This window comes from Pelecanus crispus, chromosome 1 (genome assembly GCF_030463565.1).
Source record: "Pelecanus crispus isolate bPelCri1 chromosome 1, bPelCri1.pri, whole genome shotgun sequence".
Classification (NCBI taxonomy): domain Eukaryota; kingdom Metazoa; phylum Chordata; class Aves; order Pelecaniformes; family Pelecanidae; genus Pelecanus; species Pelecanus crispus.
Genome location: NC_134643.1, coordinates 62,725,390 through 62,751,474, shown reverse-complemented (window position 1 = coordinate 62,751,474; position 26,085 = coordinate 62,725,390). Strand labels below are relative to the sequence as shown.

The following is a 26,085-nucleotide window of genomic DNA, read 5'->3' as shown; positions in this document are numbered from 1 at the left end:
TTCTTCATTTGTTCATACAAATGTTTTTGCTCTTAACGTAATTCTGATAAATTAGAATTTGTAGAAAATTGCAAGTCGTCATTATTACCATGTTTATATGTCTTCTGGCTCTTTGGCTGTAAACTGGACTTTGTTACCAACAACAGGGAGTCACTGATTAAACAATGATTACAAAATTTTAAATTACATGTACCTTAGAACTAAAATTGGCATACAGACACATGCAGCTTGCACAGTATTTGTATACCTGACGCATGTTTGTGCTGAACTGCACATATTCCAAGTGTATAGATAGGTAATACCACTGAATTGACAGAGTGAGCCTGGATTTGGCTAGCTCTGTTCACAAAACATAATTTGTTTGCAGAAATACTCAATTTATGACAAGTCCATAAGCTTTGGAAAGAAGAGGTAAGCTATTGCTTTTGGGCTTGGGTAACTTTTCTCTGAATTTCTGTGTCTTTCTGTCATCAAGAAAAGAGTCATTTCCGATAAAAAGTACAGTGAGCAACGCCTGGATGTCCTCTCTGCTTTGGTGTTGGCTGAGAACATCCTCAATGGGCCAAGTACAAAACAGAGGCGACTAATTGTTTCCCTTGCACTGAGTGTGGGAACGCAGATGGTAAGTGCCATGATTGTTCCAGACCTTTACTTGTTTGGTGTAGTATCTTATAAAGAAATATAATCTTTTTTTTTTCCTCACAGAAAACTTTTAAAGATGAAGAACTCATTCCCCTTCAGTTAGTTCTGAAAAAACTAGACTTGATCAGTGAACTTATAGAGCGGTAAGCAATGGCATGTGATACATAGAAGGCAGTGTCGCGTCACTGGGGGAGCTGGATCTTCACTGTGTGAATTGCAAGATCTGGTAGCTGCATGCTGGTGGTGATTTTTGCATGTGTTGTAGACCAGGGATGGACAGAAAGAGTTCCAGAGCTAGGCCTGAAGCTTGCTGGTCTTTGGGCAAGTCATATTTTACCTAACTGTTGCTGATTAGGTAATCCACTTCTCTGTTTAGAAATTGTCACTTTCTTGGATGGCTAGGCTTTATGTTAAGCTAAAGTCTTCCTCTTAACCCAAACACAAAAGTTATGAGTTAATACCAGTCTGTTTGGGAGATCAGGCTGTTAGTTCACATGTGACGCCATGTTTTACTGCTGCTGTAGTTTTAGTGGGCACTCAATTTCCATAATGCGGGCCATCTGAAAGCCAGGTGAATATCTGGGTTCCATACATACTTTATGGAGGGAGACAAACACCTTCAGTGGATGACTCATGGGAAAAATTCCTGGGATGAGTGGTGTACACAGGTTGTATCAGGAGAGGCCTGTTCCTTTTTCTTGACTTACAGGAATAAACTTAGAATATATGTTTGACTTCTAGGCTACTAATTGCATGCAGTAAGAAAATAATTATTTAGGATTTTGCTGTAATGTAAGGTTTAATTCTTTCAGAAACTGAGTAAACCTTTTTTCTAAAGCAGGTACCTTTTCTTGATAAATACCCTAGTGGAAAATAAGGGGCGGGGAAGAGTTCTTTGTTCAAGAACTTTCTTTTGAAGGACAATGCATCTGGAACATTAAAGTAACCATGTAAAGCTTAGGCTTGAAATGCAGTTGTCTTCAGTTTAAACACACTAAAATAAATATCACTATGTTTATAAGAATGTTTTCTTCCAATTCTGTGTCTAATAAGTAATCTTGTATTCTAGAGTTCGAGTACAATGTGACTGTTGTTTCTTATACTGGCATCGAGCAGTCTTTCCAATCTATTTAGATGACGTGTATGAAAACGCTGTTGATTCCGCTAGACTGCATGTAAGTAATAATGTTAGTAACTTAGATTAACAAGCCACTGTAGTGGGAGGGATTCAGAGGAGGAGAGGATAAAGCTTAGACTGAAACTCTTAAGGAAAGAGCTCAAAAAAAAAAAAAAGTAAAACCAAGGCAAGAGTTACTACTGAGGCAGAAATTTCTTCTCAATCTGGAGGATATAAAAGCAGTCTTTGTTCTAAATCTAATTAAAGTGTATCTGTTAAATTGCTCTAAAAATCTCAGGTTGCTGTTGTTAACTCTGGGTGTCTCTGTGTTTGTGTCTCTTTGTTCTTCATTCATTCTAATTTGAAATGAACACCTTTTGCTAGCCTTGAATAGTAAAAACCTGTTCCATGTTGTGGTTACATATTTCTAAAACACATATCACTGTGTTCAGCAATGCTGTGTGGGATAGTTGTCCTGTAGCTTTTTCCACTCCCTATCTCTCCTCCCTTCTTTGAAGTATCAAGTATTTGCTGCAGAACTGAATCATGCTTTGCATACTAACTGCGATAAAAATCAATTATCTAGTCCAGTATTGTGCATGCCATGGTCAATTTAAAATTATTATACTGCAAATAATGTCAGATTAAATAGCTAATAGTTATGACCTTCCAGTAAATAGATCAGTAGCAACTAAATACTTCAGATGAATGTATTAAGGACAGGAAACTTCAGTAGGGTTTATGAAGTCTATTTTTAATAAAAGTGGGAAGAGTAGCCATTTTGATTTGTTTGTTACCTTTGAACACTATTTGAGATGCTGTTGACATGTCTGTCAACCTTTTGGTGAAGCATAATAGTTTCTTTTTTCAGTATATGTTTAGTGCACTACGGGACTGCGTACCTGCTATGATGCATGCAAGACACTTGGAATCTTATGAGGTGCTTCTGGAATGCTATGACAAAGAAATCATGGAAGTGCTCAATGAGGTAATTTGTTGTGCATGGGAATTAAAGGCGATACTATGCTTGCAATGTCTTATAGGCCAGCATCTATTGTACCAAACCCAATACGATCTATAAAAATAGCAGAGATCTTTGAGATTGGTGTGAAGTATTTTAATAAATAAAGTGTTCACTGATGATTTTGGTTCTTTAAGACCTGTTGTTAATGGTGTCTGTGTTGGCTGGGAACATGAAAATACTGCACTCTAAATTACGTAAGTTGGCAAAACCTCAGTTACAGATTTGACTGTGCAAACAGAGGAGTGTTTTTTGTCAGATGAGCTTTTTTGTCAGATGAGCTTCTGCTTGTATGAATGCCTAAAATAAGTACTACTGTTCTTAGTATGTATGCATGGCCTTTAGTAGTGAAGACGCTGTAAACATAGGTGGCCTCTTTAGTGAGTTACTGTCTAGAATTATGAAGGATGGTTGACAGAGAGAAGATGTGAATTCAGATTTCCTAAGTCCTAGGTTTTAACCTCAGAACCACTCTTTTTGATTAATTCAAAACTGAACATTACATATTCTGCAGAAAATCAGGCCAAATTGCTTATTGCAAGACTCTTCCTCACTGAGTTAGGTCTTATTATTATCTAGATAGATAGCTCTAAGCCAAGTTCCCCTTAAAATGAGAAGTGAGAATACTTAAGTTTAAATTGTGTTAAACTCCCACATAGAAGTTTTAATCATGTACAGAATGGCATTAGGTGGCTAAACCTTTACCTCTTCTGAGCTGTTGCAGCTTTTTCTTGCTATTGTGTACTAGAACAAGAACACAGGGATTAAACATCCCTCTGGTTCCAAAGTATTGATTTGCTTTGACTTATGTGGCCCTGCCAAAGCAAAGCTGTCTTCACTAGTCTACTCAGTCTTTTATGTATCTCTGGAGAGAGAGGTTAGTTCCGGTAACAGAGCATTGTGAGCGGACACTGAACATGACTTCTTGTTTTTTAACTTCCCTGAATAGCACTTACTGGACAAATTATGTAAAGAGATAGAAAAGGACCTGCGCTTATCAGTTCATACACACTTAAAGCTGGATGACAGAAACCCCTTCAGAGTTGGTATGAAGGATCTAGCTCACTTCTTCTTCCTGAACCCAATACGTTTTTTCAATCGGTTCATTGACATAAAAGGTGAGGAGTTAAGAATTTTTGTGATTCCATTACTTTCATCTGTGCTACGCTTTGGCTTAGTATATCTTTTCAGATCTCTCCACACTTCCCTGACTAAATAGGTAGTATTATTTTAGATCATCCTTTTATGTGTTTACAGCTTATGTAACTCACTATTTGGACAAGACCTTCTACAACTTAACGACTGTAGCTCTTCATGATTGGGCCACCTACAGTGAAATGAGAAACCTAGCAACTCAACGCTATGGTTTAAGTATGACTGAAGCACATCTTCCCAGCCAGACTCTGGAACAGGTACAGTGCCCACAGGGTGTGAATATGAATATCACTTGTTCCATTACACTGTCATACTAGCTACCTATTTAAAGGACTGAGTTGTTAAAATGAAAGTACAGAAAATTAGAGAACTGTCTGGGAAAAGTGACCTTTAATTTCTGGTTGACTTCTGAGACAGGATCTTTATCTACATTTGGAGATAGCACCAATATCAGTTAATTTCATGTTGGACTTGTATCATTCATGGTTTTTTTTAACATAAGATTTAATAAAATGAAATTTGGTATACAAAGTCAGAGAATGTTTTCTTGAAAATTTGATATCAGCAATTTGGCAAGCAGTACATCTGGAATACAACCATTGCAAGACTGGAATGACCTTTGAATGGTTGGTCTTTTCCCTGGTTTATGGCTTTCTTCTCAGCAAGTTCTGCTTAGTGATCATCAAGAGAAACAGTTTCACAGGCTGGACATGTGTGCTTAGCTTAATAGCATAGCTTAATAGGAGAGTGACTCAGCCTCCTAGAAACTGCTAAACATGGTTACATACATACAGAGTAAAGTTGCAATTTCACCAAGTTAATGGTGAAGGCATGCACTGTTACAGGGTCGGTGCAAAAGAAATACAACTTGCGTATTTCTGAAGATTTCCCTTCAAGAGTGTTAGTATCTTGAATATTTTTGGCAGTTAGCTTTGTTCCCTCGTTTTGGTTAGCACATTGGTGAAAGCTCTTAGAAATACAGCCTCTTTTTTTTCTAATGTTCATGATGGCTATGTCTTCCGAAGTTGAAAGGGGGCATAGAAATAAGAACTCTAGTTGCTTCTTGGTACAAAAGTTCTGTGGATTAGTTCCTGTTTCTGGCTTTGGCTTTCTATTGGCAATATTTGGCCATCACATCGTTACAAAGAATTAAATCATTTCACAACATTGGTTCCATAACATTCATTCTCGTATGAGCTTTACTTCAAACCAAAGACACCCCACACTCCATTCCCCCCCAGCCCCAGAAAAATCCTGATATAAAATCCTTGCCACAACTGGAAATAGAGTGTATAGATTAAATAGCATCCTTTCTATGCACAATGATACTAAAGGGATGCCTTCAAGTAAAACAATTGTAAAACTTACATTGTAAATACAAAACTTCAGTCTTCTAGACAGGCTGGGCAAAACAATATCAAGAAGCAGCTAGTTGCTTATGTCTCTGTAGAAATCTATGTGTCTGTAGAAATGTCTAAGGCAAGATTCCATTTTCTGGAATCTGAGAATAGCCAAATCTCAATATTTTTTTTTTTTTTTAATTGGGGTTTGTGGAATAGACTGGAGGATTCCTTACTTTCAGGGGAAATTGGGAAAAATCAGGCAGAAGTGTAAATGTTAAAACGTGACCTGAGCTTGTTTTTTCTCCTCTAAGCATTATGTTACAGACACTGAACAAAATTGTTAAGAGGTTCTTCATTTTGCAAAGTGAAAACATTGCTTTCTAAAATGCTTTCAAGTAACTACAGAACTAGTATTTGTGCACCTTACTGACATGGTTAGGCATGTCAGTAGTCCTTGAGAAATTTTATTGTAATAATTCTCAATAGATAATATTGTTTCAGGGTCTGGATGTTTTGGAAATCATGAGAAATATTCATGTTTTTGTATCCCGCTACCTCTACAATCTGAATAATCAGGTAAGGTATATCCCATACTTTTTCCTGGATTTGGCTCTGATTTGAAGGGGTTAAGAAATGCAGAGTAGTATACATGTAAGAAAAACCCAGGCTTTATTATACATAATAACAAGCTGTAAAATAGCTATTGCTACTCTAGAAAAACATCTTTGGGGATGCTTTAAGATTAGGTCTCAGAGAATGTTCTCTGAGCGTATTTTGAGTACAGTGTACCAGTAGGATCACTCGATGTCAAATGTTCCAGTGAAGCTTGGAGAAGGCAGCAAGGATAATTGGCTGCTGTATAAGGACATACTAAGTACGTGATTTTTTCAACTTGAAAAAAGGGTATCTGAATATGGATTATTAGAGAGATGAAGCAGTGAATGACATGGAGAACACGTGCAGGGAACAACCCTTTGTGGTTTGTCACAATGTGAGAGTGAGGGGCCTACTATGAAAATGAGTGGCTTCCTTAAAGAAAAGGAAGTACTTTTTCCTCATAGCACATAATTCAGTAGTGGAACTCGCTGCCATGCTACATAGTGGGGCCAAAAGTACAAAGAGGTGCCAAAATAGTTTAGAGCAATTTAATGTAGGATATAGTCTCTATGAGAGTTTGGGTACATCACCTGCCTTGGAATTGTTGAACTGCTGCTGTGCAGAAGTCGGAAGAACCTACCAGATAAAGTTTATTGTATGCATGCTGTATTTTCTTGGTTCTTTCCCTAATTGCCAGTTATTAGCTGCTCTTAGAAATAGGATATGGGCTACCTGGATTGATAATTTATTAAAGAATCAGTTTTGGGTAAATAACTATTTTCTCCCCTGCCTCCCAGATCTTCATTGAAAGAACAAGTAATAACAAACACTTGAACACTATCAATATCCGACACATTGCTAATTCAATCCGAACTCATGGAACAGGAATCATGAACACAACAGTGAGTATCTTTTGCACTGTTGGATTTTTTTTTTAATAGTGCACAAAAGCATTCACACTCTTGCATCTCCTTATGGTTTATTTGGTTGTGCAGTTTTAATAATGCAATAATAAGGTTCTGTGTGTATTAAAATAAATGAGTTCTTGGACATGACACAAATCAGTATCATAATCTCTTGGGAATTATGCCACTTCCGGTTGTTACATAAAAGTTAATGAAGAGATCTAAAAACACATAAAAGAAGATACAGGTGTTCTGGTGGGACTCTGAATTTCAGTAAAGATAAATAATACTTACCAAACTAGCATAGTAAAATACTTTGATTTCTAAGCTGCCTGCATAAATTACCATGCTCTAAGTTTCTTCTTATTCACACTTAGTAGACAGACACTTTTGCTGCAGTTAAAGCAAATCTTGAAGAAATCCAATGTTAATTTTTTAAGGTTCCTCTTGTAATTGTTAAGCTTAAACATCAGCTTTTCAATTTGCGAAAAATCTGATCATTTTTTGGAAGACTGACTTCTTACTGCAGTTACTTCTTAATTCAATGATGTCTGTAGTGTAGGTGGTCATTTTAACCAGCCGAAGGCATTTACCTCTTTGCAAGGTACATAAGGGCACTTCCGGTGGTATGCCTACTGCAGCAGGAATTTGTCACTGTGGTTCTCAGGTTTGGATGCAGTGCTAAAGACATTTTCAGGATGGTGCTTTCCAATCTGCTGCTTCCTGTTCTTCTGGCCCTGTTAAAAAAAAAAAAAAAAAGAACTTGTTGAAAAGTGGAAACGATTAGAAAAATAAGGTTTTCATGCTTTCTTGTGCTATTGGAAATAACTTCTCTTGCACTATTCCTCTGAGAGTGATTTTCTTGTTATTGGAATAATTAATCTTGGGGACTACAGTTACTCAAAAAAAAATGCTGTTACATTATTGCCTGATGATGTAGATTTATTCACTTCAGGTTGTGAGTAAAGTTGTTTATGCATGAGAAGTCATTGAGACATGTAGGGTAGAAGTGTGCTTCTGTCTTATGGGAGAGTGTTTTAGAAAGCTTTGAGGAAGTGAAAAGGTGTGTCAAGAGGTTATGCAGATTCCACAACTTAACTGAGGAAGTTGAGCTTGTCTGCCCTTTCCAACTTGAAATGTTTGTATTGCTTCAAAAGGACAGTTACAGGATATTCCAGACATATACTAATGGCTGTGTAGGGCAGGTCATCGAACTGAAATAGCTACCTTGTCCCTTGGTCCCTCTGTCCTTCCTGCAAGAGAGTAGGTCTTCCAGGAGAAGGGTTTTCTTTATTCTTTTAAACCAGTGAAATTAAAAAGATTAGTTGAGAATAACAAATTGAAGTAAACGGAGTAGAAGGTTCCATTTTTGGAAGTTATGTCATTAATAAATCCAAGTTACTCTGGTATCTACTGAAAATGGGTTGCTAGATATGCTTGTGACTTTGCTAACTTTCTTGATTTGATATTTTTTTTTCTTCTAGGTAAACTTCACTTACCAATTTTTGAGGAAAAAGTTTTATATTTTTAGCCAGTTCATGTATGATGAACATATCAAATCCAGACTTATCAAAGACATCAGATTCTTCAGGGAAGTCAAGGATCAAAATGATCACAAGGTATAGTAACTTCTGAAGGATTGAGAGTAACTTGGCTAAAAGAAGTGCTACTTTATGTGACTGAAGGTGCACCAAATCATAACATTCTTATTATTTAAATGTGTATCTCCAGACAAAATGACAGCTTTTGTCCTGGCAAAATGCAGTGTTACAAATGTCTGTATTCAGGGTGGCTTTGTTTCATTCTGGCTGCTCTGTAAATATGGGATTGGCTAAAATCGTTCTCTCAGTGACCTGAAAACAATGACTTGATGGAGTCGTGGTCTGTTGGAGGTCTAAACTTCTGGTCCAAACCATGCTTAACAGTTGTTCTCAGTTTTGAATAATAAGATTAATCAAATTGAATCCAAAATGATGTGAATACATAGCACTTATTCCAGTGTGTCAAGACTTGGGGACTAGGGTCTGATTTTTCCATGCTGGAAAACTGATTTCTTGAAAATGTGAGACACAATATATTTGGTAAAATTGGCTGCCAGCTTCTTGTGTGTCAAGTACTTGTTTCATTTAGGAATACTTTCTTTTTACATTAAGACTTCTGTTTCACTTTTCAACTTGCAGAAGTGACTTAGCCAAATTACTTTTGCAAACTAAATAGACAGGAAGGTGTATAATTTATTAAAAAGAAATTGCAAATAGAATTGTATTGACACAATGAAAACTTTTTTTAAGGGTAGGTAATTATTCTTACAAATTATTCTGAAATATTTTTCTAGTATCCCTTTGAAAGAGCAGATAAATTCAACCGCGGCATCAGAAAACTTGGAATAACGCCAGATGGCCAGAGCTATCTTGACCAGTTCAGACAACTGATAAGTCAAATTGGTATGAAATGCTATCTAAGACAATGTTATAAATGTTATTAAATGGAAGAGGTCTTCATATTCCGGTAACTGAACATTTAGCTTGGGCTAAAACTAGATTTAACTCTAGGCAGATGGAAAGTACTTCACTTGTATCACATGTGAAATAAATACTCTCATTACAGGTAGATGTGGCACTTCGGGACATGGTTTAGTGGACATGGTGGTGTTGGGTTGATGGTTGGACTGATGATCTTAGAGATCCTTTCTAATCTTAATGATTCCTAGTTTTTACTTTCATTAAAAATAATCCAGCCACCAAGCCAGGAAACATGAAATTGCTATTCTACCCTTAACTGGTTTAGTGGTGGACTTGGTAATGTTAGGTTAATGGTTGGACTGGATGATCTTAAAGGTCTTTTCCAACCTAAACGATTCTATGATTCAGTTACACAGAAATGGCCCTTGCATGTCTTAATCTAAAATACAGCTACAGCTTGCACAGATGCCTGTTCCAAGTTCATCTTTTCTTTATGTTATAGAAGTGACTTTGAGTTTCTTTCCCAGTAAAAAAATAGTACTCTTAAGTTCTGGTATTTCAGAAAAAGACCATATATCCAGCTGCACTAACTTTGAGTGATGCATGACACTACAGTGGTATTTTCAGCCATTGATGCTGTAGATGCACAGGACTGACCTGAACTTGCAAGTGTTTAATGTGTCCAGTGAAAAGAGTTTGTACTATAAATTACTTCCTTGTTTTTTCTTTTTTTTTTTTTAAGGCAATGCTATGGGTTATGTACGAATGATAAGATCTGGTGGACTTCACTGCTGTAGTAGTGCAATTAGGTACTTCCACAAATATTTCTTTTTTTCTGTTTGCTCCTTCTCATTCCTTTGCTCCCTATTCATGCTGATATTCCCTAGGTTCTTACCTATCCCCCATAAATTTTTATTAAAAAGGTCCATTTTATGCCTTCATTAAAGTGAAATTATCAATTAACAGTGCTGGAATTCAGAACTGTATAATCATTGGCATAAAACACAAAAATCAAACAAATTCTATGGAAAAATACTGCAAAAGAGTTAATAGAATGTACATCAAAGTCATTGGCCCTTAATTAAGTCAGTAATTCCTGATGTTAATCACTTCGAGAGGGTGTATTAAGGAAAAACAGTACAAGCCTTGAGGAGCCTGGAAAAAACATTTCTTTGATACTTCTTTCTGTATGGACAATTGTCTGTGTTTATCTAAAGGTCACTAAAACATAGTGACTTTTACATAAAAATAAATAACTGGTTTTCTTGCAAATAATAGTAAACTTACAGTTAGCAAGTGCTGGAGAGAAGAGATGGTATGATATAACTTTCTAAGTATGTAGTTCAAGCCCAGAAGACTAAATTAACTAAATTACAAATTATGGTCGATACTTCAGTGAACATAGACAGTTGAACATAATACTGACAAGCAGGAAGTTTTCAGGTTTGTTCCTGATCTGGAAGATATCGTCAACTTTGAAGAGCTGGTGAAAGAAGAAGGACTCTCAGAAGAAACACAAAAAGCAGCAAGGTACCCTAACACCATGCTTTTGAGGTCTGGTGCAGGGATGGGATGAGAGAATTATAATTTTAAAGTTGTAAATGCAGCTGTTAGTTGCATTTTTGTATGTGCGTGTGTTAAAAGTTAGCTGATTTTATGCAAAAATATTTGCTGCTCTTAAAAGCAGAGAAAATAGAAGAAGTTGTTCTAAAAACGCATGTGAAGTGGCATTTCAGGAAGTTCAGATTGGATGTTAGGAAAAGGTTCTTCAATGAGAGGGTGGGCTGTCACTGAACAGGCTCCCCAGAGAAGTAGTCATGGCACCAAGCCTGTCAGAGTTCAAGAAGCATCTGGGCAATGTCTTTAGTCATATGGTTTAGTTTTAGGTAGTCCTGTGAGGAGCAGGGAGTTGGACTCAATCCTTATGGGTCCCTTCCAATATGAGGTATTCTATGATTCTGTTGTTTGAACTAATAGACTATTAGAATGTAGTTTCTTGATAAAGTCCTTGTGGCTTAAAGGCTAATAAGCTTTCCTCACCACATGTCTGACATCTACTTTTAGAATGTTCAGGGTCTTAGGAAAGTATTCATAAACCTTTTTTGAGGAAATTAAATCAAGAAACATGATTTAAGGTGGCTGTAGAGGTAGGGTGTAATCTTGGGCACTCTTGTCCAAATACTGGATTGTAGGTGCAGCCAAAGGATGAAGAGAGGGTTGTTACCCTGAAGGGTAAGCAAGGAAATGTCTAGCAGAGACCCGGTAACACATTGCTGCTTCTTTTGCAGGCAGCTGGACTCTGTCCTCAGTGACCTCACCCGTAACTTTGCAGAAGGAACAGAGTACTTCAAAATGCTTGTGGATGTATTTGCTCCCGAATTCCGCAGCCCAAAGAACATGCATTTGCGGAACTTCTATATAATTGTTCCCCCGCTGGTTAGTATTTGCATTGTGTCTACCATACTTATTTTAACAAATTTATCAGATCAGGTTTGTGTTTAAGTATGTTGTATTAGGCTGTTGATTATCATCTTCTACTTTCTTCCCTGATTATGAGTGGGATTGCTTTGAGTGTGGCTTTGTTGATAGTTGTCCACAGCCATGTTTTTGTTTGTTTACCTTTGAGTGCTAGTACATGAATTGATGTAACTTTAAAAATTTCTTCTTCTCCTGTTTGAATCAAATTTGGAGAAGCCAAGATGAAAAAAGAGGAATTGAAACAGCAAGGATGAAGGGAGTTTAAAACCAAGCTCTTCAGCGCTTCCATGTTTATGCTCTTTCCACATCACATTAGGTATCTTCAGGTTCTTTTAGTGTCGTGATCTAATGCAGTACAATTGGGGCATTCCCTCTTGCAATTGGACCTGCTTTTGCTAGTGGGCTTTCTTTAGAAAGAGTCCAGCTGAATTGAGGTTGATGCACACTTGAGTGCAGCATTCTGGGCATTTGGAAGCAGTTCCATTTAAAGGCCTAAATGATCTAAACAGATTACTGTGTAATATCCCATTTTTAGAAACTAATTTTGGAATGTCGATGAGCCATAAACTTAAGACTGTGAGAGGACAGGTATGTCATGGTGATAGAAGTGAGGGGAAGTAAAGGCTCATGACAAATACTTTTCTTCTTTTCCCTTCCTGTTTTGAGTTTTTTCTAATACATACAGTTTCAGGAATATACCATCCATTTTAGTTTTAAAAAGGCATTTCAGTGTAGTTAAATTTGAAACTGTCATAGGTTTTTGAGAAGTTATTAATGTGCACGTTTCCATGTCTCGAGAGTAGTTATTGCATAAAAACACATATCCATTGTACTACCTGGATCTATTGTCTTACATTTACGATGATGTTGAACCATTGAAATGTTTTTACTGTTTTCTAGATAGAGTGAAATAATGTACTGTAGCTTTAAAACATTAATATCTTCAAGCTTTCCAGGAACCTGGGCTATTTTAATTGTCCTTTACTTGTTTATGTGTTTACCTCTAGCAATCACCAAGAGAATGTGAAGTAATAGTCTGACAAGAACAGTGAAGATGAAAATATACCTTTGTTTTTTTACTTATGCATATGCAAATGTTTTCTAAAGCTTAACTTACTTTCCTCCCAAAAAATCTAGAAGAAGGGCAAGTTTTCATACAAAAATGCCTAATGATGAGAGACACAATTAGGATAGTTTTGGGCATGGAATTATATTCATAAGTAACAGCGTGTATGTGAATACCGTTTAAAATTGTGTCTTGGAATCATCAAGAGAGACTCAGCTTTTCACTCTTTCAGACGCTCAATTTTGTAGAGCATTCAATCAGTTGCAAGGAGAAATTGAATAAGAAGAACAAAAGTGGAGCAGCTTTCACTGATGATGGATTTGCCATGGGTAAGTTTCAGCACACTGACTAGCCTTTGGATAAACCAACACAATGGATATTTGCAAGAAAAGTTTTGTTTCTATTTTGTGTGTTCCCATAATTAAAAATTCCATAAATTAAATTTGGGTTGTCTTGGCTTCAGCAAAATGGATTTGAGGGCTATTGTTGTGTTCAGAATCTCCTAAGCATGGAATAGCTGAGTATGGGAGCAGACAGGTTTGTTTTAAGTTGGTGCTCCCTGATTTCTTTCAAAGGTCGCAGATCTCAGCAGATGAGAAGGTATGCAAGTCTTTGGATAAGTTATGAGGTTTTCAAAAATCTAAGCTTGTTCTTTATTATGATCCTTTTTCCTGTTAGATTTAATTGTAAGGTAATTGTAATTGGTTTAGTTGTGTGGGAGTTATCAGCTTAGACTGATCCATTAAAGACATTCACAAAATGTTTTACAAATTACATGTTGACTTTGGTACATGGTTTGTTAATGACTATAGGTGTGGCTTACATTCTGAAGCTTTTGGATCAGTACCAGGAGTTTGATTCTCTGCACTGGTTCCAGTCTGTTAGAGAGAAGTATGTGAAGGAAATAAGAGCAGTAGCTAAGCAACAGAATGTGCAGTCCACTAATCAAGATGAAAAACTACTACAAACTATGAACCTTACCCACAAGCGACTGGAAGTTTGTTTACAGGTATAGCACGGGTCTCGTTATCTGTTCTATATTGAGTTCTGCACTTACCCATTACAATTCCGGTATCTGTTTACTCTTGACAAGCTCCATCAGAAAAAAAACATAGAGCATTGTCTACAGCAACAATGCAAAAAGAGTCTGAAGACTTGAGGTGTATGATCTGAAGGGGATGTTGTAAGTGTTTGTGATATTTGAGTGAGGCAGGAACTTGACATGGTTGATTGGAAGTCTTTGTCCCATGGAGTTCAAAATCTAATGCAACTAAAACCTAAATGCTTAAATAGGAGAGAATAACTTTTTGGTTAAAGGTCTTATAGCAAAGATTTTACATAACACCCAAGCAACTCTAAGGGTTCCCAGAGTTAATACTGAGCTGCGAAGTTGAGTGATGCACTAGCTGTCAAATAGAGGAAAGATGCATTTGAAATTGGAAGCGTAGAAGTTCAGGTTTCATCGGTGGTGTAAATGCTTTCTCTGTCTCTCCCTCTCCGCTCTTGATTTGAGGCGGCTATGGGACAAATCTGTAGTTGCCTATTTTTATAAATAGCCCACGATTACCTTCTGTAAAAGCACATCTGTTGTTGAAATAGATAAAGCCCTGTGTGTCCTCATGACTCCTATGAGTGTGCACTGTGTTTGGTCCTCTGTTGTTAAAAAGCCTGTATCACACCTTGTTCAGAAACTGATCAAGCTTGCGGTCATTTAAATTATTGGCTTGCATGATTTTCCATGAGCAAGTTGCCTCAAATTCGCACTGCTGTTACAAACCTCATTTTCAGCCTCAGTGGACTAGTGACAGATTTATTGCACTGATGCTGCTTTGCTTAAATTACCCTTTAAAGTTTTTGGCTGACATTTGCTTCGTAAAATGCATGTGAACAAGGTATGAATGGAGGAGGATTTTCAAAAGCATTTAAGTGATTTAGATATTGAAATCTAGTTGCCTTGGACATTTCTGAAAAATCCCATTTATTTCTGTCTACAAATTCATTCTTGTGATATACTGACACTCCTGTATCTTTTCCTTTAGGAATTTGAACTCCTTTATTTCTCGCTAAGCAGCGCAAGAATTTTTTTCAGAGCAGATAAAACTGCAGCAGAAGAGAACCAGGAAAAGAAAGAAAAAGAAGGTGATGAGTGAATGCTACATGTAGAACATTTGGCGCATGAGAGTGTGCCTTAGTAGGGAAAGTGGTTTTTTTCTTTTTCCATACCTGCTTTCTTGCTAGCAGGTTGATTCGGTATTCCAGAGTTTTATGGGGTCATGGATGATTGAGGAGTCAAGAACAGCTCACAGAGGCTGCCTCTGTAATGGGTGAATTTCGGGGGGAGGGAGGGCAGGGAGCAAAAAACCTACACCACAAAAAACCAACCAACCCCAAAAAATCTGTGACTGGGAGAACTGCGTACTTGCAGTAATGTTAAATTCAGTAATGTCAGCATCATCCTTATCCTCTCCATTACCAATTTTGACAATGACAGCCTTTTCTGCACAGCTTTAACTGGTGTGAAATAAACTGCTGTTTTCCACCTGTTGTTTACCAGCTGGTTTTCAACTTATGTAGGCAGATTATGCAGATACTGTATGTGCCTTTCAGATGTTTATGATATGTTTTGGTCTACCATTGAATTATATTCAAATGTAAGACCTTAAGTTGTGGCATGGTCTCTTGACTAGGTAACATGGGTATTTTGCATTTTATATTTATGCTTATATATTCTCCCTCAGGAATTCTGGAAGATTCTCTTGGGTATGGGAGAATTCTTTTCAAAGAAATGCGAATGCTCCCAAGGATTAAGATATAGAAGTGCAGTTCAGTGACAAGTTACTTAGAAACTCAGGTAGCAGTATATTAAAAATGGAATTGGTAAATAATTTTCTGCTGTAGTTCTGACAAAGGCACAAGTGACCTGTGAGATTACAGTCACTGGAGCCAAAGATCAGTTTTCTTCTGCAGTAGGAAAACAGTTTGCAAAGAAAGAAGTGTTTCAGTATGAATTTATATTTGATCATGTTCAGTGAAGTTGCTCAAGTAATTGTTCAACTAAAAAAAACCCAAACAAAAACCCCGAATCAAAACAAAAAAAAAAACCTACAGGCATTGTGGTAAGAATAGACATATTATCCTGGCTTCTTTAGGAGAGCATTCTGTAGAACATCAGTTACTTAATTATGTTTTAGGTTAAATAATCACTGTTGTGATAGGTGTTCAGCTCCCTGAAAAATGCATACCAGGGTGAAAAGCTTTGAACATAGTGATATCTTTGCCTTCTACAGTAATATTTGGACTTGGACTCTGCAAAACATGTGAGCATGTATATGTAATCTTTACACAAGTTCTACTGATTGCAGAAGCCTTTCACCCCAAATACAGATTTCTTCATAGGGCTGGGCCCCTTTGTGCTGCAAGGTCAGTTTGCATACGCTGACCATGGCGTACTGCACCAAGTGTGTTATGACATAATATAGATGCTAAAACTTTGGTTTTACTGCCTTGAATAAAATGTTAAACATGACCCATGTCTTTATTTTTTATTTTTGTAGAAGAATCTGTTAAAGCAAGCAACGGAGATCCTTCCAACTCTACACCTGCAGATCCTGTTGTGAAATGATATGGCTGGTATGGGTGATGATTACTTACTCAAATAATTCATGTTATTGTCGTTTTCAGTAACACTCTGTAGGGGTAAAAGCTCTAGATTTGATTTACTTGCTCTATTAAACTCAAGAGACAATGTACAGTAGTATACTAGCATCCAGTGAGGCTGGGTCTGTGTCTATATTTCCTGTAGAAACTCCTATTTTTCAGGAGTTTATATTATTTACAGCACTTTTAGATTGAAAATAATTATATAAAATGTTGACCTTGGAAGTAGTTATTTTAAAGTACAGATGTGCAGATAAAAAACCTTACTAATTTTTAGATGCATTCTTGCATCTCTAAGATAGCATTAAAAAAAAAAAAGTCATAGGCCATTGGTCTAAGGTCTGAACTGGTGCATCTCTTCAACCAGGAAAAAAAAAAAATTGAATCAAGATACTGTGTGTATCTGTCGTCTAAGAAACAATTCAGATGTTTTTATGCAGTCCTGTTGTGTTTAATGCAGCCACAGATTACACTGTAGGTGTAACAGTGTATGTTGTGAATGTATGTTAAAGCTATTACACAAAATGGAAATCCTAATTAATGTTTCATTCCACAAACCCTTATTAATACTATAGATAGTATTTGTACTGTGGGAACTTAGGATCCTGTCAGGCATTTATTTTCCCTTACTGTTTTTTTTTCCCTAAATCAGAGAATAGGAAAACCAGAAAAGTTAACATAATAAATTACTTCTCATTTCATACCGAAGGTCTGATTTGCATCTACAGAAGTAAGGAAACCCAGAGCCAAGACAGAACCACAATCAGCTCTTCCTTTTATGACCAGACACTGTGTGATGGGTGTCTGTAACTATTAAGTGATCTTACACTTCATGAATATGTTGTGCCTAATTGCAAGTTTCAGCCTCAATTCTGTATTTCCTAGCCTTTGTAGGTCTGTTGTACCGTCTGTGTTGTTCATACAGTCTTACATGCCTGATTATTAACAATAATTGCACTGCAGGCTTCAGAAGCTGCTGAACACTGTGAGAACTGTATAAATACAACATCTGTTAATGCCTGCAAGTAGAGGTTCTAGACTGTGCAACAGTTACTCAGATTCCTAACTTAAGTAAGTAGCTAGACTTAGCTTAAAAGTAAACACCACTTTCATTAAAAGATACAGTTGTGTTTTAATATCCCAGAACGTAAAACACTTCTAGGTCTTACTAACTAGAATAAATTACTCTAGTCAGTCCAACTAGAATTACTTTTTTGGGTTGGTTTTCTTTTTTTTTTTTTTGCACTTGTAACAGTATTTTTAGACCATACTTGCCAGCTTCTTTCATCTCTTCTAATTACAAAAAAAGTAATGTTTTAATGGTTCAAATTGTTCCACCCACCCTTGGGTCACTGCTTAAGACAATTCCTGATGTACCTCTGATTTGCCCTTTCCTGCCATCACTTCCACATTCAGAAAGCTAGGAAAAATGTTTTGTTGCAACTGGACAGACTGGACTGATATGAAAGTCCTTTCATTGGTTCTGAAAACATGACACAGAAGCTTCATGGACTGTTTAAATCAGCTGGGCTCATAAAAGTTTTTATTTTTAATTCATTGTAACTGCAGAGACTGCCCTAAAGAATGCTGCATTACTTGATTTATATTTTTGCCTTTTTTTATTTTGATACAGGTATTATTTTCGTAACTTGTGTACACTTTCTTTTTTGACCAAATTGTACCCGCACTGAATGCTCAGTAGCACTGCTGAGATCAGCACTCTTGCTGCTGCTGCTCATTTCCGTACTGTTGCAATTGCAGTGTATACATATTTCATATTCCTATCTCATCGGAAGTCACATAAGTTTTTGGCTTGGAATGGCCAAGCGCTGCATTCCCTTCTTCCGCAGCAACTGCAGGAAGGCAGGGTTCATTTCCCCCAGGATGGAGCTGCTAGGTAGCTATGGACAGTCAAGACATTACCTGCGCCCTGATAAAATCTGCACTTGTATTTTTTTGGGAAGACACTATCTCAAATAGGTCATACTTTGTGGTTGAATATAAATTGAACTGTGCATTTTCTGAATGTATGGTGGTTAACATTCATGTGGTTCTGGCAATGGAAATTCTACAGGAAAGACGTAAGCCTATTTTTATAGAACCCTGTTTAATCTGGGAGACCTGAATGTATACTTATGTGGCAAAAATATATGCATACATGCAAATATGTACAGTGATAATAGAGCTATTCTTGCTAATACTGGATTGTAGTTTGTATTTCCCTCTCTCTTTTTGTCATGTAGCAGCATATACATGCAGAAAGCTTCTCTCATCTATCTGAAAGACAAGGTGGGTCCTGGATTTGGATGTCACATGCTCCTGTGTGTCAGTGAGAGTCACATTAAATCCTTTTTTCCCCCACAAGGATCTGAGAAGGGTGCAAAATTCTTGCTGTGGTGCTACTACTCTTTTCATTGCTTTTGCCCTCCTGTGCCCATTGTAGGAACAAAATGGGCCCTAACTGATTGGAGGTGACATGATGGAACTAAAACAAAACCCTCCCCCAAACTAAACCGAGCGTGCTCACTCAATACTCACAGAGGTGATAAAAGGAAAGTGAGGATGATGAGTTTGCTGCAGGGATGGAAAACAGATCTCTAGGTTTTTTCCTTCATGTCAGGGGCAGCACAGGCTGAAGGCCTGTCTCTCCCCCCGAGAAGGCAGGTGCCACCACCTCCCTCTGCATTCGGCCTTGCGACAAGGCTGTTGCACGTAGAAGTGGCAGCAGCACCTCTTCCAGCCCAGTTCTGCTGCAGTGCTGCGCCCCGTTGTGCCCTTCCTCCCGGCAGCGCGGGGGTGAGGGGGAGCAGGGCGCGGCGCCCGCCCCGCTCGCTCTCAGCCCCAGGGTCAGGAGGTGTTCGCGCTGAGCGGTGGGAAGCGATGGCTGCAGCCGCACCCAGCTGGCGTTCGCTTCACTGGGAGGTGAACTGCTGCTGCTGAAGGGTGGATTCTGGAGGTCCTAATGTGTAAGGTCCAGAAGTAAATTTGAGTTTTCATCGGATGTCCATCAACAACAGCTGTTTTCAGCTTCTCAGGTACAAAGGACCAAATGTAACACTTAACGTTTCCTAGCTCATTGTACAAAAGGGTGTTTTGTTACCTCAGTCTCTTTGGTTTGTGAGTAGAGAACATGATGTACATAAAACTGTGTTAATAAATGTCACTTTGAGAACCTCATTCTTAGTGTCTTCAGTAACATCAGCTCAGTAGGTTTTAACTTTTTTAATAAGACAGCTTCAGCTTTTATTTATGAGGAAGTGTTTGTGTTAGTAACTAACAGTTCTCTTCCATGGTCCTTTTAGACAGTCAACAGCCAGCTAAACTGAATTTATTCCATGTCAAATGCTTGCAAACTGGGATCTTTCAGATGCTGAAGCACAGGTTCTGCTTACAGAAAATCTAGTTGCCTAGTAAGTGCTTGAGAAGAGTTAAATTAAATTTGAGGAAATTCGGCCATTTGTTCCAGTTATCTTGATTAATACAAACTATGCCACAGATTACACCCCCCAATAACTATGGTTTATTTTGTTTATTTTCATTTGTTCTTGCAAAGTACAGTTGCTCATGTTTTCAGGTTAAACTGGAAGGGAAAAAAACCTAAATTCAGTAGCCAAATATATCTAGTGTCTAATTTTAGGAATGTACTATGAGACTAGTCAACACATTGCAGACTTACAATCTATCATTTTATTGCTCAGTTTTTTAAACCCAAAGATTGCTGGTAGACTCAGCTGTTGCATGTCACCATATGTTAAAAATACAAAGAATTCGTATTATGAAAGTACTTATTCGTCCTACAACTATCATCTCTGGCAACTTAACTTTTAAGAAACCTAACTGTAGAAAAACTGCACACAACTAACACGCCACATTCGTTTGACTACTACTGATGTTTGCATGTCAGTGGTATTTAGGATAATAAATCAAGGAGGTACATTATGCCCATTATTTAATTGCAGAATGTGTGAGTGCGGTCCCCATGAAGGTAAGAGTAGGCACTTAGATTTGTTTTGTAAGCTTATTCTAGATGCAATATAAAAATAGATTATATTAATAGGAAAAATTTAGTGTTTAACAAATTGTTTTGTAAATAGGCTAGCACAAAAGATAAATCTCATTACACTTAGGCTAGACTAAAAATAACTTCATCTGAAAATAAAGTAAATAGTGCATTTTTAACCTTCATTCAGATAATCATGCAAACTATGAAAATTGACTATGGTAGGCAATTGGAGGCCTGGTATTTGTTAAAGGAGCTGACAGCTTACACCTTGCACTAATTTCAGCAGAACTGTAGGCTGTTCACCATGGAAATCTGAAGAAATGACATTAACCCTTTGTGGTTGGCAGCTGTGCTGTCCTACCTACTGGCAGCAAGGGGCTAACGCTGAACCATTCCTGAAGATTGTCAGCTTCCCAGACACACCTAGACACTACACATTCACAAACGCAAAAAGCCTCAAAGGCCAAGTGCTGCTGCTGTTCCATTGTAAATCCAGAGAAAACTCCACTGCAGCGAGGCTGCGCTCTCTCTAGCGGGAAGATGGAAGCCGGCCTTGTGTGTGCGCAGACGACTGAAAACCAGAGATTCTTGCAAAACGACTCCCTGCTCTTCCTGCTTCTGCAGGGGCTGCAGGAAACAACCAGAGGTTTTTTTATGCTTCTGACTCCTCCCCTTCTTCATGTACAGTTCCATCCTCTTCTGCCTGATCATTCAGAAGCATGAACTTTCCATCATTTGTTAACGGCACAGACTTCATTAGCTGAGCTAATGCTTCTGGGTCCTGAAGAAAAACAAACAAAGAGTTGACCAGGCTGCAGCAATCTCTGAGGTGCAGAGTTTTCTCAGTACTTCTTGTTAAGACTTTGCAACTTTTTTTTTTTCTAATGACAACCTTTAGTCTAAAGGTTTGAAACATAACTAATCCCTTTTCGTTCAGTAAAACCACCCCTTGGGTGGTGTAGGCATTCATTTTGAACCTTTATTTTGCTGTTCTTATCTGGCATTGCTCTAATTACTGGAAAACAAGGGGAAAAACTGTCTAAATAAAGCATTTACTATACCTGTGCTTATTGCCTGTGAGTAAAAGCTCATTCCCCAACTTGTTCTGAAATCTTAGTGGCAAAAATATACAGCAACTACTAATGTGTTAGTGCCACATCTTTACATAGATAAGTTTATCTACAAGGGGCTAGGTAACTTTGCCATTCATTTTAAGTGGAAAAACGCGGTGTGTTTTTCTTCCCTAGGGGAGGAAAGAGTATGAGTTTCTAAAAGTGAAACAGCAACGTGTGTGATTTACGCTTCATCCCAAAGAGTTTGTTTGGGGTTTTCTGATAGCTTTGCTCACAGCTTCCTTGCAAACATGAACAAAATGGATTTGTACAGTTCTGAATTTGATTTAAGGTGTCAAATTTTATCTCAAATCAAGCAAAGTCAAACTGAATTTATTTTTGTGTGAACTACCCAGGGGCTGTGTTAAATGACGTCTGCAAAACTTTGGCATTAGGGAGAGTGGCAGTTCTTTTTTCTTACGCACACCAGAGGTGCCTGGACAGTGCAACCAAAAGCAGAATCTGGTGTACCACACTACAGATGTGGGGAATGAAGCAAATTTACCTTCTGTGCCTCGATGATTTCTTTTCCCAAGCTAATGGCATAGCAAATCTAGAAAAAAAAGAAACATACATAAAGTTCAATTTTGTTTTAGGCTTTTTGTTCCTTAATTGGGACTAAAACACAGAAGTGTTAATGCAAACTTAGTCTTAAATACGGCCTAAAAGCAGAGGTGGAATACCAATTCACCATGCCACCTACATAAAAATAAAACTATCTTACGTTCTGCTTCAAAGCTCACTTGGGCTGGTAAGTCTTTGTACTCAACTCAGTTTTATTCACCAAACTTTTATTTCCACACCTGGGGGTTCTTTGCCAGTGCATGTAAGAAAAAGTGTTACTGTTTTTTAAGACAAAAAGTGCATTCCTTATTCCTAATAGTCTGGTTTTAACATACGCAGCAAGCAGGCAGTGGCATTAACACAGTATGGCCGTCTCATCTTTGAAAGCTTTACAGATGTGCCTGTCTCAACAGAGCTGACGTTCGCTTTTGTTAGTGCTGCTGCTAGACGCACACACTGCCTCCTCTTTCTTAGTATTGGCATTAGTGGTCACATCCCTTCCTCCTTGTTGTACGTGCTGCTGCATTATCTGTAAATTTGATCCTTTTTAGACATAAACCATCAAAGGCTTGCATGTTAAGGCATGTTCTCTTAGCAAGAAATTGAGCTGCTCTTGCTTCTGTAGCACTGCTTCCTAGATGCATAAGCTGAGAAGCCCAAGACCTGTTTTCTAAATAAAGTATTTGATTAAATGTTATGCAAACCTTTTCCCCTTCTGTGTTGCTCTCAAAAATATATGCGCTCATGGATTCTTCTCCCAGAGTCTCACTGAGATGGACCACAAAGCCAATCAGTCGCCTGTTATCCTGATGAGCAGCAAACTGTGTCACAGTGGCAAGTTCAAACTGGAAAAGTATAATAATTTATTTTTTTTTTAGCAAGCATACACTTAGCTTGGTCAAGAGCTCAAGCTCATGTGACTGAGCATTCAAGGCTGTGGTCAAAGACCAGCTTCAAAACAAAAGTTACTTACACTTGTTCGTGTAACTTGGGTTTGAGGATCTATTAACCTGCAATTATGTGTAGAGGTGGGGGGGGAAAGAAAGTAAATTATGTTAGAGTGGTTCTTAGTAATTTCAAGGTGCTTTGTAATAGTAAGGCAATCACTATAGCAGTTTTACAGATGAGGAAATACAGGCACAGAATCAAATGCTTTATCTGTGATTTCAAGTCGGTCGATGGCGAGGTTCAACTCTAGACCCCAACTCTCAGCTGCCTGACGCGTACAGGTTGTAGTATCTTTCCGAATCACAAATTTGGTAAGCATCCTGAGTGTATGGGCTAATACACAAATACGCATACGGACATAAACGCACTCCAGCTAAAGTGAATGTCTTGTATCAACGTACTCTACAGTGACAATACTGACAGCGATGGCTCTCTTGCTGTTACTATGTGTAAGGAAAGAGAATCTTCCAATGCATTTTTTTGCATCTTTTTCTGTATCTTTGCAGGGCCTTATAGTCCCACTGCATCCCCTAAATTTTGGTAGATGTTCTTACAACTTAGTCAGGAGGATGACTTCTAGATACTACAGAGTAAGAGATGAGACATTTTTACTAAGTAAAGTGAATCTTGGGATCTTGCTCTCTCAAAGGGTGTGTTTCTTGGAAAAACAAAACCAAAAATACTTCACTAATCACAAGCTGTGTGAAGAGAACAGAATATTGACAAGTTGAAAGTTTTACAGTACCTCAAGTTCTTGCTGGTGACCATGAGATGGGATTCAGTCATACGGAATATGTTGTGAATGGCACGAGCAGCTAACACTTGTCTCATAGCTTCATAAATCACCTCACTTGTGTCATCTGACTGAACAGCCATAGATCCTAAAAACCGAACTACGAACATCTGCTGCAAGAGTGAATCTGGAAGATAAAAGGCATGACTTCCTTCACTGCACCACTTCAATTTTCCAGGAGCTGAAGTTATCAATGAAACTACTTCTTTCACTTTGGCAATTCAACACTAAACCTGTGGGCGGTGACTGCGGGGATGGTGACTTCCTGCTATGAGCCAGTCAGTGCTCTGACCCAGTTTTAAACAGTGCTTGAACTAGCAGCAAGTAGGGGGAAAAAAAAAAAAAAAAACAAATCACAGTTGCTTGGAAGCTTTAAAAGTGTAACAGGTTTATTTGATTGGCTAGTAAAATTCATTTGCCTATCTTGTTATCAGGTGCTCATAAACTGTGCACATAAACTGTGCTAAATTTATGATTGCGTGCCAGCCCTGGCTTCCATCAAATTAACTCTTTAAACCTTGTACATTCCTCGCTTTCTTCTGTGTCCTTCTGACCTTGCACACAGCTGGTTCCAATGTGGTTTTCATTAAATCCTTCCCTGCTCATTGACTATCACCGTAAGACTCCTGTTTACAACTAAGTAGCCATTATGCAACAAAGCCATCATTTGATCAGGCTCCCTCTATGGCTGGCGGTGAGCAAGGGAAAGCGGGACGAGTCGCACCGAGTGTGACTGTTCAAAGGCCACAACAGCCATGCCTACGTTGCGCAAGACACCACCGCGATTGTTAAGCATCAGCTTGAGCTGAGCTACGCAGATCCACCTGCGCAGTTTGAGATGCAGGGCTGTCACCTGGGCACTGTGCTCTCGTCTGCATGCTGCAGGGGAGCAGGGCGCTGCTTGTCACAGCTGCTCTGCTGTCGGGCAGCTTGCAACCACCCCACCTCGCAATGGGACAGCGCACGCAAGCCAGCAGGTTCAAAGCAGCAGGTTCTGCTTTGGTTCTGTGAGTAGTTTTCTGACAGGGGCTGTGGGCTCCAGACAGCGGCTGTAATGGGTACAGAGGAAGAGGAGAGCAGCCAAGGTCTGAGCCCTGCGTGTGCTGGCAGAGGAAGGCCAGAACTGCTGACTTTTACTGGCATGTCACTGGGGGGAGGGAACGGGGGCAGCAGTAAGAAACTCTCCCTTTGCTGAAAGAGACACACTGCTGCTGCTAGCTACATTGCTGGGCCTCTGTGAGATTCAGATTGTGGATTTCAGAGTGCACGTGGATAACAAATGGCTACTAAGCGGCCTCAACTTGAGCAGAATTATAATACAGTCCTATCAAACCCTTTCTAAAGACATCAACAGCTACTTGAAGAAAAAAAAAAAAAAAGGAAAAAGACAGACAAAAACCAAGCAAACCAAATCTTTTTGCCTTTAAACATCTGAAATAAAACTAATCTGGAATACAGTTTGGACTGTCAAGGAAAAAGGTGTTTATTTTCACAGGTAGTGATATTTAAAAGACTGGCTTCTGAAAGGTAACTACCTTCAGCCGTACTATGGATCTGTTACCGCTGCTCCATGGTGTCACGTGCTTTCATTAAGAGACACTGGATAGCTGACAGCTGAATTGGGCCTAAAATCATAACTAATTTTATCTGGAAAAATGAAGCACTGACCTTCCTCCTCATCTTTGCTGCTGTCTTCAGATTCCCCAAATGGGTTGGCACGCCTATGAAATAAGAATAAAAACTCTACTTACAGATTCTGGTCACCACACACACATGCTGCAATACCTAATTTTCTCCCCTGAAACCACTCTGTTAAAGTGATCCATCACTCTCTCTGGTCATACCTGCCACCTCTGTTCTGGTCCATGAATTCTGTGGCAGGCAGTACAATATCAAATTGAATCGGTGTTCCAGGAGCAATGAGTTGTGTGGAGTCTTGAATGCCAGCTGATTCACTGGGAATTATTTTATCATTTTCCATATTCTTTACATTCTGGCTAAAGTGAAAATGGAAAAAAAAAGTGTTTTAATCAGTCAATGACACCCTATCTTTGCTCTGGAAGGGAGATGAGCTTATTAAAAAATCCAGAGTGGGATTGAACCAGTATACATAAACATAAATACCGAGTTTTTTCGTATTTGCCTGTTACTGAGGACTCTAATAAAATCTCCATTTTATGTTTTTGTACCTAAAATTATTTAGGAAAAATAAATGCTGGTAC

The 26,085-nt window shown here is 38.3% G+C and overlaps 2 protein-coding genes across 2 annotated transcripts in view; one reads left to right on the top strand and one right to left on the bottom strand.

Moving 5' to 3' along the window:
- Positions 1–17,270, top strand: part of WASHC4 (WASH complex subunit 4) — a 39,546-nt gene extending 22,276 nt beyond the window's left edge. Inside the window, exons 17-34 of the mRNA XM_075710271.1 lie at positions 476–622; positions 706–785; positions 1,712–1,817; positions 2,631–2,747; positions 3,730–3,898; positions 4,038–4,192; positions 5,780–5,854; positions 6,673–6,777; positions 8,265–8,399; positions 9,116–9,224; positions 9,985–10,051; positions 10,686–10,772; positions 11,531–11,678; positions 13,019–13,115; positions 13,599–13,795; positions 14,826–14,925; positions 16,344–16,416; positions 17,153–17,270. Of these exons, the coding sequence (XP_075566386.1) occupies positions 476–622; positions 706–785; positions 1,712–1,817; positions 2,631–2,747; positions 3,730–3,898; positions 4,038–4,192; positions 5,780–5,854; positions 6,673–6,777; positions 8,265–8,399; positions 9,116–9,224; positions 9,985–10,051; positions 10,686–10,772; positions 11,531–11,678; positions 13,019–13,115; positions 13,599–13,795; positions 14,826–14,925; positions 16,344–16,408 (1,959 nt within the window). The 3' untranslated portion in view covers positions 16,409–16,416; positions 17,153–17,270. The remainder of the gene's footprint in view (positions 1–475; positions 623–705; positions 786–1,711; positions 1,818–2,630; positions 2,748–3,729; positions 3,899–4,037; positions 4,193–5,779; positions 5,855–6,672; positions 6,778–8,264; positions 8,400–9,115; positions 9,225–9,984; positions 10,052–10,685; positions 10,773–11,530; positions 11,679–13,018; positions 13,116–13,598; positions 13,796–14,825; positions 14,926–16,343; positions 16,417–17,152) is intronic.
- A 3,828-nt stretch (positions 17,271–21,098) lies between these two features.
- APPL2 (adaptor protein, phosphotyrosine interacting with PH domain and leucine zipper 2) overlaps positions 21,099–26,085 on the bottom strand; it is a 39,930-nt gene continuing 34,943 nt past the window's right edge. The window contains exons 15-21 of the mRNA XM_075715099.1: positions 25,708–25,860; positions 25,532–25,584; positions 23,816–23,990; positions 23,096–23,132; positions 22,827–22,967; positions 22,064–22,111; positions 21,099–21,227 (exon numbers count right to left, since the gene is read on the bottom strand). Coding sequence (XP_075571214.1) covers positions 21,099–21,227; positions 22,064–22,111; positions 22,827–22,967; positions 23,096–23,132; positions 23,816–23,990; positions 25,532–25,584; positions 25,708–25,860 — 736 coding nt within the window. The remainder of the gene's footprint in view (positions 21,228–22,063; positions 22,112–22,826; positions 22,968–23,095; positions 23,133–23,815; positions 23,991–25,531; positions 25,585–25,707; positions 25,861–26,085) is intronic.